Here is a 12,130-nt window from a genome sequence, read left to right as displayed (position 1 = left end):
ATATCACCTTCGTATATTCAAGAAATGTTGTTTTTCTAGATTGGGATCCTTTTCGGGTAATGTTTGCGGCCAACGAGAGTTTGTCAAACAGCTACTTAGCTTTAATATAATAACTCACGTAACAGTCTCACCTGTAATTTAATCCTTTGTGCTCCCACGTTGTAGAATCACTCTGTTGAAAAAGGAAGGGGGGAAATCTTATGGTTATAATGTAAATGTTACTGTGAAAACTAATTTTAATTTAAAAAAGAGAAAAGAATGCACCACGATACTGTTGGAAAACAAGGGGATTGGGGGGGGGGTGCTTTCCAAAAACATTGAACTCGGTGCAGATAACCCGTCTGAAAGACATCTACCTAGCTCATATTTCTTCCACACTGAGGTTCGTTATTCTAAAAACTGATGTTATTGGAGAACATCCAGAACTCAAAACTGGTAAGCAAAATACATCATTGGCCTAACCTGATATGAGGCAGCTTCAGATGTTCCGCATGGACTACGCGCTTCTCCTGGTCTGTGCTTTACCTAGTGAGATAGGCTATGCTGAAAGAAGAAAGCTCGTTCTGGGTGACAGTGCGCTTCATACCTGAGAGGAGATCTGAACTCAGGCCTCTTATGTCCTAGTACAGTGGTGGCGAACCTATGGCACGGGTGCCAGAGGCGGCACTCAGAGTCCTCTCTGTGGGCACGCGTGCCATCGCCCCAGCCAGGCCCAGACCATCATTAAAGTGTCGAATTCTCTGCCAAATAATTTTAAGTAAATGAAAGCATTTGGGATCGCTTTCCTTACTTTGTTTGGATCATCTTAAGTTAATGTATGAGTTGTTTTTTCTAAAGTAAGGTAAAGGTTCCCGTGCTCGAAAGCCAGTCGAATCCGACTCTAGGGTTGCGGTGCTCATCTCCGTTTCAAAGCCGAAGAGCCAGCGCTGTCCGAAGACGTTTCCGTGGTTATGTGGCCGGCATGACTAAACACCAAGGCGCACGGAACGCTGTTACCTTCCCACCGAAGTGGTACCTATTTATCTACTTGCAACTGCTAGGTTGGCAGGAGCTGGAACTAGAGACAGGAGCTCACCCCATCTTGCGGCACCCGGGTCTTGAACTGCTGAACTACTGACCTTCCACAGTCTGCAGTGGAATTCAGGTTAAATTGCCGTGTTGGCACTTTGCGATAAATAAGTGGGTTCTGGGTCGCAGTTTGGGCACTCGGTCTCTAAAAGGTTCGCCGTCACTGTCCTAGTAGTTCAACACTGTAACAAGGGGGAATTTCAGACAGGCGCTTTCTCCCGGTAGGGAACCGATTCTCAACCGGGTGCTGGTCTGTCATTTCAGACAGAACCCGGTTGAGAATCGGTTCCCTACCGGGATCTGACTGCCATTTCACACTCAAAAGTCTCTGTTCCGTATAGGAACGGGGAGGGAAGCGATTTACCTGTCAACCGCTTCCGAGGAGTCCCCCCTTCCCCCTCCCGGTTCCAATACGGTTCTTTCCCGCCTTTTTTCGGCCGCGCGGGCTTTTTTTTTTTTTTTGAACGTTCGGCTTATATCGATATATCGATATAACGCTATACCGATCCCATTGGAATACATTGGAATACTGGTATATCGATATATCGCTATAAGACGGACTTAAAAAAAAAAAACCGTGGGGAAACAAAGCGGTGCGTGTGTGAAACGCCGAACCGCTTGTGAATCGGCTCCTTTCCGGTAGGGGCAAGCCGTGTGTGAAACGGCAGCCCTGTACCGGTTCATCTGGAAACGGAAGTCTCCCGGCTTGAAACCGGGAGAAGACGGGGAATGTGAAATTCCCCCATTACAACACACCGGCTGTATAAGAGGAATACCCTAAAACAAATTGGTTGCCTGCGTTTCTCTCACAGTACTGTCATGCAGCCAGGTTGACTAACCATTTCCCCTCATAAAGCCTTGCCTTTCTATTGTTATTACATCGCCTTTCTGGTTTTTAGAAGCCAATACAATGTTGCTCAGTCACCTTATAATTCCTCTGTACCATTATTAATGGATAATAACTAATTAAAGGCACTGCGCGTGACTAATTTTGTCTGAAAGGTCATCAGGCGCTTTTGAGGAATATATCTATAGTACATCTGGCGTCCTACAAGAAATGACAGGAGAGTGATGAAATTATTGACTCTGTGCACCTGAACTGACCACAATGGATTGGCCTGAGGTGCTCAGTGTTAATTATTTTTCAAATAAAAACTGCAGGGCCTGGCCGTTTCATCTTTATTATTTATCTGCGTCGTTTATAGTCCACCTTTCTCACTGAGAGTAGCAAGTGTAACGGTCAAACTAGATGTGAAGGTATCCTCATGTTTGCCATGGGGATGCTGCCGCCATTTTAAAGTGATTTAAAAACGGTGTGAGGGCCTTACCCTCATCGGGCCTGCTGTGTGGTGGGCTGAGGCACTCTATTTGTGTGTGAGAGAGAATTTTGTGTGTGTGTGTGTGTGTAAGAGCATGCGCTTGTGAGCCTGGAAGCCATGGTGACTTCCGGTGACCCCTAGTGGGGCTAGGAGAGAGGTGGTTTATATTACCTGCCTCTGCGTCCCAGCCCTGGTATTCCTTGGAGGTCGCCCTTCCAAATACTTGCCAGGGTCGGCCCTGCTTAGCTTCTGAGACCTGATGAGATTGGGCTTGCCTGGACTAGCCAGGTCAGGCTGAGGCACTCTTGTTCCCTGCACCTTCTCAAGTCACAAAATCCAGGGTTGGGCAGGGGTTGTCAACTCCAGGTTGAGAAATTCCTGGAGATTTGGGGGTGGATCCTAGGGAGGGTGGGGTTTGGGGAGGAGAGAGGCCTCAGCAGAGTCCACCCTCCAATTTTTTTCCTGGGGGAAGAGATCTCTGTCGTCTAGAGAGATCATTTGTAGTCCCAGGAGTCTTCCAGGCTCCACCGGAGGGCTGCTAACCCTAGGCCGTGGGGGCTGCTCCCTTTTCGGCGCTTGAAAAGGCATGGGGGTGGGGGAGGACAAGGGTGCCTCATTCTGCAGCCCCAACCGGAATCACGGCATTTTCGAATCACTTCAAAATGGTGGCGGCATTCCCGTGGCAGATATGAGGACATCGTCATGGCTAGTTTTTGGCTCTGAGGTGTTGGGAGGCAGAGCGCCTGGACAGTGGTGCTCTCTTAGGTGGGTGGGAGAGGTTACCTGGCCAGGAAGAGATCCTGTTTGGTTTTTATATTACCTGGCTGGCACCAAGGCTAGGTGTTGGAAAAACCTGGCAGGCAGGTCCAAGCCTACTAATTGGAAACCTCGGTGAAATATATAGGCTAATTAATCTTTATGAAAGCAACTATTGCTGTTCCCAGCCGCTCCTGGCGGCCATTTTAAAGCAGAGGCATTGGAGCAGCTGTTTTTCCTGTATAACTTTAATGCGTATGTTCTGGTCGCCGGTGACCTCTTGAAAAGGTGCAAGAAAGGGGGACGAGGCTGATCGATTTAACTTACCCTTCCCAAGAGATGGGTGCTGCGGTGGCTCAGAGGTTAAGACAGTGAGCTGCAGACCAGAAGATCTGTAGTTCGGCAGTTCGAGACCCTCGTGCCCCGTGACGGAGTGAGCTTCTGCCTCTGGCCCCAGCTCCTGCCAACCTAGCAGTTCAAAAGCAAGAAACTGCAAGTAGATATATAGGTAACGCTTCCGTGGGTAGGTAGCAGCGTTCCGTGCGCCTCGGCATATAGTCATGCTGGCCACATGACAGCAGAAATGTCTTCAGACAGCGCTGGCTCTTTGGCTTGGAAATGGGGACGAGCACTGCCCCCTAGAGTCGAATTTGACTAGCTTTCGAGCAAGGGAAACCTTTACCTTTTTCCCCAAGAGATATCTCCTTCCCCATATTTCCTGTAAAATTATGACCATGTGGAATGGTAAGAGAACTACATTTGTCAACATTGCTGTATGTATGGATAATTCAGGGAGACATCACCCTTGCTTCTAGAAAGCAGTGCGTATGGAGATTCCCTTCAAGAATGCTTCCACAGGAAGTTCAGAGTTTGTTTATTTTGATATCTAAACCCTGCTTTTCTCCCCAATGGGGACCCAAAATGGCTTTCCACCCGGTACTACCCACCTCTATTTTATCTTCACAACAGGTAGGTTGGGCTGAGAGAGTCCCGAAGTCGCCCAGTGAGCTTTCATGGCAGAGGGCCAAACCAGACATTACAGTGCCCACGGGTCTGACCTGTGAACTGTTAGGGATGCCAGCCTCCAGATGGGACCTGAGGATTCCCTAGAATAACAGCTCCTCTCCAGACTACAGAGACCAGTTCCCCTGGAGAAAATGGCTTTGGAGGGTGGGCTCTATGGCACTGTACTCCACTTAGAGATGTGAAGGCCCGGAAAAAAACCGGAAAAATTAGGGAAAAAACCATTTTTTCCATTTTTTTCCTGAAGCCTTTTTTATTTTCCGAAAAATTTGAAAAATAAAATAAAATAAATTGACTATGGAACGTTTTATTTTAACATGATGAATAAAATATTTTAAGACAAGGTGTTCAAATATTTTCCAAATCATTTCTAATATATATATATATATGGTATCAGATTGATCTAATTTCTGTGCACTGAGGACAAGCCAGTCCTAGGTTACAAACTGAACTCTCCAATGCAAGAACAAGATGCATTTCTTCCTTTAGGAGGTGCTATTGTCAGAAGAAAATAAAAAGGTTTCAGTTTTGTTTTTGCATGTGGGTGGGTATTCTGTTTGTAATAATTGTTTGGATACACTATATTTTTAATATGCTAGTTGTGCTCATTTCATGCCAAGTAAAAATGTCCATAGTCATATTTTATGTTCCTAAAGTAACAGAATGACTTTCAATCTAGAAAAGACAAAAGAAATGCTAATGTAGCATTTTTTCAATTTTCCCGAAAATTTCCGTTTTTTCCGGGAAAAAAACGGTTTTTTTCCCGAGCTTCAAAATTTCCGGAAATTTTACATCTCTAACTCCACTGAGGTCCCTGTCTTCCTCAAGCTCCATCCCCAAATCTCCAGAAGCTCCCCAACCTGGATCTGGCAACCCTATGGACCCCAACCCCCCACCGGTAGCCAAGGGGGACCTTAGTGAATTTAGAGGCAAGTTCATTTAAAAATGCTACTAGGACTCAATCAACACAGCAGGACCAGATTTTTTTTTTGATTTTTTCAGAATTTATTTTACAGCATTTAAGATAGATACTAAGTATATGCCACCTATTTCTGGTGTGAATGCACCAGAAATCTTTCCTTTTAAAAAAAGTTGCAGTAATCCATCCTTCAAGGAATCCTCTGAGCTACAAAGAGCTGAGAAGCCTGAAGACGGGCGAGTTTTTCCTCTGCTGACAGCACACCATCTATGGCCACCACTTGGTACTGTTTATGTCTTAAGCCACCCGCAAATCTCCGAACCAGCCTCAAAGTGTTACCATCAACATCTTTTGAGAGTTTTTGCATTTCTTGTGAGGGGCAGCCTGGATCAAATATTAGCAGAGCAAAGGTTTTGTTCTTCCTTTCTTCTATTCCAAGAACAGTGCGACTATGGCCTTGGTGTTGAAGATAGATCGGAGGCTTGGAGGTACAAACCACTTTTGCACTGTTTCCCTTGTCTGAATTGTAGTAATTCAGCACCCACTCAAACAAACGAGGATGTGTTTCTGATGGGCCAGTTGGCTGGTGAAAATCAATGATTTGACACTTTAGCCTGAGAGAAGTTAAAAGTGAATAAATTTCACACGCTCCTATCCATGCCTTCGTGCCCTGTAATCTGCTGTTGAAGTGAGAAGCTCCTTGGGGATCAAAACCTTCTTTCCAGGAATTTTCAATCAGCGACTGAATTTTTGGAATACAAGGAACTGATCGAAGATCTTTCAAGCAGTCTTGGTAGGTGCTGTTTCTCAGGAGAGAAGAAAGCAGCATCTGAAAATTCCTATAACCACAACCCCAGCCTTTGTCTCCAAAAGAACAATAGTAGTGATCCACTCCCATAGAAAGCCAGACTCGCTTTATGTCTTTAGATTCACTTCGATAGTAATGGCTGAGCACTTCAGTAATGCCTGAAGTCCGTGTCTTTCCATCATCAATGCCAAAAGCCAAAGATTCCATCATGTCAGCTTTTCTCTTATGATACTCGGAAGGCTGCATTCTTCCCCGAGCTACTTCCTTTTCCATGTTCTTCAATGACTGCTGCTTGTACCCACCAGAACCATCCAGGCCATATTGCCTTTGCAGCTTCTGAAAATCTTCTCTCTCTCGTCTTGAAGCTTCTCTTCGCTGCCTCACTTCCTCATTCTGGATATGCTGAGCCAATTCTAGATCATGCAAGTCTCTTCCTTCTAGAAAACTGGATTCCTCCAAGTGTAATTCAACATGTTCTTGTAGAACGGGATAGTCAGTACAAACAAGGTGACACATTGGACATTCATACATCTCTTGGTCATTTTCTCCAGCGGAGGGTTGGGCGCCCGCGGAAGAACTCCTCTGGCGGTACATCGGCTACCTTCACACCGTCGTGGACTCTTCCACGTCCCCCGACCGCCCAAGAAAAGCACTCGCGGGAACCGAAGTTTGACGAATCGAGTCCGCTGCCACACCCAGAGATAAGGGATTACAAATCCAACCGCAATAGAAGCGGAGCTGCTCGGGATTAAAGGAGGGGAAAGGGAGGGGTCTCGACCACCCTTGATTGACCGCTTGCCTGTACGGAAACTGGCGCATGCGCCGTCTCTCCGTTCGCGTGAGCCCTAATACGTTTCCTGAAGGGCCGCTTCACTTGGTTTTGTTTCTGTTCCGTTCAAAACGGAGCCTAGTGCGCGTGCGCCAGGCACGCCGCATCCTCTCCGTGCTTCACAATAGGCCTCGGTATGAGTTATTGGTTAAATTCAGGCTCCTTTGCCTTTTCGCGGCCACGCAAACGTCAACCTTGGCTTTAAACTGGACTGGGGCACCACCCCCATATAGGGGTGTGGTGACTGGGGTCTACGCCGGCATCTGTCTTCAACGCCAGACATTCAAGCCCTGGATTGCCGTTAGCGCGTACCGGAAATAGGTCATGTCGGGGATGAAGGGAAGCGTTTTAAAAACAAATTAGAGCGAGGATAACAGCGGAATCCTAAAACAACAAATTAAGGGCTGCACTGCGAGGACTGTTCCACACTGGGGCTATTTTCTGCAATCCGCAGCAGGACCAGATGATCCTCCAGCCCCCAGGCCTTTTCAAGTGCTGAAACAGCTGCGGTGGGGATGAGGTCACCTGCTTCCACCCCGCAATATTTTTAAATGGCCCAGGTCCATCTTTAAAATGGTGGTGGCATCCATGGATCAAGCCCACAGATGCCATCAATCTAGTTAGACCCAGAGTGGGGATCAAGCTTGGGTCTCCCAGATGTTAAGTCTAACACTCTGATCTCTGGGACACATGGGAAATCTGCCCAAAGAGCCTTGTCCACCGGTATTCCAGCAGCCAGTGAGAATAGTGTAGTGTCACTTCTGGGGAAAACCAAGAACTGACATCACACCTCTCTAGGGATTACTAGAAGCTCTATAGTTTTACCATAGTTTCTGGAGGTTCCTAGAGAAGTCTGACACTATGACATCATGCCCCCCCCCATGTCTCCACCCTCCCCGTCTCCTGCTTGTTGCTAGGCTTGCCAACCCTATTGGCCGCAACAGGAGGCTTCTGGGGCAATTTCCTTTTTCTGGATGGCAGAAGTGGTGAAAAGAGTGGACCCCTCCCTCTTTCCCGTTCTTTTTAGACCAGCAGACACAACTGGGGCTAAAAAGAGTATGAGAGTTATGCTCCCTTCCCTGCAGTAGGGAAGGTAATATTTTATTGGGGGAGAATGTAGCTGTGTTGGAGGGGTGTATGATCACTCACTATCAAAGGGAGTCATGAAAACCTGTAAGTGGCCCCGGTCATTTCCCCAAAAATTGTGCCTGAATGCTGTGCCATCTTTCAGACCATCAAGAAAAGTCCAAAACAGAGAGATTTCTCTCAGTAGGTATTGCCTCATGGTAGTATGTGAAATACTACAGCACTACTGTCGCAGAAGTGCTTTTCCCATCCCTCTCACAGCACTGCCTCCCTCAAAGTAGGTTTTTGACAGCTTTCCCTGCCCTGGCTCACTAGTCTTGTCAAGCTTGGGCCTGCCCTGAAGGTGAAAATTCTGCCTTGTCAGTGAGGCAACATGCATAGGAACTGAGCTGGTCTGACAGGAACCTTTGTCATCTGAATAATCTGTGCCCATGTTAAAAAATATTTGTTGTTAGGAAATTCTTGTAATGGGGAGCTGTGGTTTAATTTGCACCATCTCACTAAGGGCCTAGCTCTTAGTTGGCAGGCTTGGTGGACTCTACCACATAGCTTTCAGGCTTTTTGTTGCAATTTTATTAAAATCGTATGTTCACTAAGCATTTTTAAAAATTCTTTGTCTCAAACTTTTCATTATTTAATCTTTGGGGTTGAGTTTTCTTCCCCTCATTTTGGTTTCAGTCCAAAGCTGGATGGAACCATCTAAAAAAAATGTAAGAACATAAGAGAAGCCAGTGTTGGATCAGGCCAATGGCCCATCCAGTCCAACCCTCTGTCACACAGTGGCCAAAAATACCAGGTGCCATCAGGAGGTCCAGCAGTGGGGCCAGGACAACTAAACAATGACACACACGCAAAAATTAAATGTCTACAAACCAACAAGTGACCTTCCCGGTGAACTAATCTAATCTAATTAGTATCCATAAATATACGGAGCCTAATTGCTGGACCATCTCATTTGGAAAGCTTGTATACAGAAACTCTGTATACAGATATTCAACATTTTGGAGAGAATGAGATGCAACTTTACTGCCGTCTGATATGTTTTCAAGCAACTAGCTGAAACTGAGTCAAGCAGAGACCTTGGGAACTGAAGTTACAACATATATTCAGCATTATGGTGAGAATGAAATGTAACCCTATCACCGCCTGATAAGCTTTCAAGCAACAAGTTGAAATTGATGGTTTATGCTACAAGCTGAATGCATTACACTGATACTGAAACAATAAGGTGTTTTGATATTGTACGTACTTTGAGAGGTAATTTTTAAACAGCGCAGAAATAAATGTGGTTTTAATATTTTCACGGAAGTGTTACATTATATTTTGTGAGCAGCAGCATGCCTCCTCCCCACAGCGGCCATTTTGTGATGGGGTCCACTAAACTATTCTCAGAATTGCAAATGTCCACAGGCTCAACAAGATTGGGGACCTCTGGCTTACAGAATGGTCTTTAGGAAATATCCTGACATCGTCTAACAATGGCCTGCCCAGTAACCACTGAAATTCATTGCAGTGGCGGCCGGGGAGGGGGGAGACTAAGCAATTGTATGTACCAGTGTCAACCAAAAATGTTTACAAGGCAGCCCCCAAACCCCTGTACTGCTTACAGCCACCCTCCTTTATTATCTCAGCTGTCACAATAGCAACTTTGCGAAGTACAACAGTATCGTTTCCCCATTATTATGGATGGAGCTAAAGATGAAAGAACGGTGCCTCACCTAATACTGCTAAGATAGTTCATGTCTGTATGGAGTGCTGAACTGAGGGCCTTCTCGTAATATGTACTGTTCCACTGAAAAACAGCCATATAAATATAGTGGGACAGTTTATGATTATGTAGATTACTCTTGGCGGCAGAATGAACCATAATAAATACTTGTCTTTCCCAATAGCTCTAGGAACTTGATTACTACCTTTGATGGAAAAGACACATATCCAGGCACATTGGATATCTGGTATCAAAACAATTTGGAGAGTGTGTGCAGTTACCATGATAGATTATCCATGGCCTACTGTGTAAACTTTTAGCAATTGCACATCACATGGGAAAGCAACACCTAGCTCTAAAGAAAAGCTTTTTTCATATATTTATTTCTGGGTGTGTGTTGTTTTACAATAGTAATATTGACCACTGAGGAAGGCCCTAAGGGGCTGAAACATGTATGGTCTACTGGTCATGTGATATACCCATCAATTGTATATGTGGAACAGCTCTGTATGTAAAAAGTTTTAAGAGCCTGATATTTGGATCACTTCTTTTAACCTATTTTATCTTTTACTAATGGGTACACCATAATAAATATATTTTCATATTAACTTATTTTGATAGCTTGACCCTCATGTATCATAGCCATATCTTGGGTTGAGTCCCCCTCCCCCATTTTTCTCATTTTTTGACAGAGATCAGTTCACTTGGAGAAAATGGCTGCTTTGGACGGTGGGCTCTATATTTATTTATTTTATTTATTTTTGAGATTTCTATGCCGCCCTACCCAATGGCTCAGGGTGGCTAACAACAAGTTTAAAAATTATCATATGGCATTGTGTGTGGTATAGTCAAGAGATCCTAGGATTGTCTGGCAGACTGAAGCTCTAGCTCTTCTTTTGTGCATTATGCAGTGAGCTAGGCTTATTTGGAGGGACTGGGAGATAAGGATGCCAGCCTCCAGGTGGGACCTGGGGATCCCCCGGAATTCCAGCTCATCTCCAGACTACAGAGATCAGCTTTTCTAGAGAAAACGGATGCTTTGGAGGATGGACTGTATGCCATTGTACCCCACTGATGTTCTTCTCCTCCCCAGGCTCCACCCCCAAATCTCCAGAAGTTTCCCAACCTGGATCTGGCAATCCTATCCCACCCATCCCCCGGCGGTGACCAGGGGAGACCTGGCAGCCCTACTGGGAGAGCTGTGACTGACCCAAGGCCACCCAACTTGGCTTCAAGCGGAGGAGGACGGAATGAACCCAGGGCTCCAGATTAGAATCCATAGCTTTTAAGCAGTGCACCATGCTGGCTTCCGGGGAGGGGGGGGCACTAGAAATGCATGTAGGCGAGGAGATGCCACCAGATGTTGGTAGGGAGATGTGGAAATGTGCATTTCCTCTTCCACACTTTCTCCAAACGCCCTTTCAGTGAGTTCTTTGTGGAAGAGGGTACGGCAACATTTCTGGGGAAAGTTGCACTGGAACTGGGGAAAACCCAGGAGGGACATGACTGGATGGCGATGTTGTGCAGAAGTCCCCCAGACAAACCGCTGCGGTTAGGGAGAGAAGGTGGAGCAGGAGCTCTGTGCAGAAGCGAGTGGTTAAGACGCTGAACTGCAGGCTGTGGAAGGTCGGTAGTTCAGCCGTTCGAGACCCGAGTGTGCCGCATAACGGAGTGAGCTCCCGTCTCTAGTTCCAGTTCCTGCCAACCTAGCAGTTTGAAAGCAAGAAATTGCAAGTAGATAAATAGGGACCAGTTTGGTGGGAAGGTAACAGCGTTCCATGCACCTTGGTGTTTAGTCATGCCGGCCACATGACCACGGAAACGTCTTCGGACAGCGCTGGCTCTTCGGCTTTGAAACGGAGATGAGCACCGCAACCCTAGATTCGGATTCGACTGGGTTTCGAGCAAGGGAACCTTTACCTTTACCTTTCTTTGGGACATTTCCCTCCCACCCGCCTGTCTTTCTGTCGTGAACAGCAAAGCATCAGCCTAAAAGGGTGACTCAGAGAAGCTGAGGCTGGAAAGAATGTTGTTTGTCCTTAAAGGGCAACTGCTGCTTTTTTTTGTTCCTTGTTTGGTGTTCCTTGAAAATGCTTCCTTATGTGTCATCATCTGTGGAGCACTTTGGTTCCTCTTCTGGGCCTGAGTCAAGGGTACTAAGAAAGCAGGTTTGAGCCCTATTTTTGGACACAGTGGCCCTTTGTGCAGGGGTGTTTTGCCTCACTTTCACTGTGCGTGTCCGTTGGGTTTTCTTTTTGGTTCTGCATTTTGTTTCCTCCATTCAGTGTTCAGTTCGCTTTCCGTCCACTCTTTACCCGGGTTTTGTGGGAGCGGTTTTGTGGCGGTTCTTCCCTTGCTTTGCTTCCGAGCCAAAGGTAAGTCAAGAGCATACAGATTCCCTTGGATTCCCCCCCTGCCCTGTTCCCACCCCTCGTAGGCCACTCCCTGCCTACATTTTAAATTTCTTTTCAAGTGGCCTGAGTCTACCGATAGGAGACCATCACTAGTCTCATGCCACTTGTAAACAAACGACTCCCTGCTGGGCTGCCTTCTCCTGGCACCTGGTTTGAATGGGGTGGCATGAGAAGGCAGTGCGGAGCTGTGCCTGCCAGGC

At 46.3% G+C, this 12,130-nt stretch overlaps 1 protein-coding gene across 1 annotated transcript; it reads right to left on the bottom strand.

Moving 5' to 3' along the window:
- Positions 1-5,210: 5,210 nt before the first annotated feature.
- On the bottom strand, positions 5,211-6,840 carry LOC107117622 (zinc finger with UFM1-specific peptidase domain protein-like). Its single transcript, XM_015419770.1, has one exon. It carries the CDS (start codon positions 6,485-6,487, stop codon positions 5,276-5,278), a length of 1,212 nt encoding a protein of 403 aa, XP_015275256.1. The 5' UTR covers positions 6,488-6,840; the 3' UTR covers positions 5,211-5,275.
- Between the last annotated feature and the right edge of the window lie 5,290 nt (positions 6,841-12,130).

The sequence above is a fragment of the Gekko japonicus genome, unplaced genomic scaffold (genome assembly GCF_001447785.1).
Source record: "Gekko japonicus isolate JY-2015 unplaced genomic scaffold, Gekko_japonicus_V1.1 scaffold2049, whole genome shotgun sequence".
Classification (NCBI taxonomy): domain Eukaryota; kingdom Metazoa; phylum Chordata; class Lepidosauria; order Squamata; family Gekkonidae; genus Gekko; species Gekko japonicus.
The sequence above is the reverse complement of the archived record's forward strand: the minus strand, read 5'-3'. Positions and strand labels throughout refer to the sequence as shown.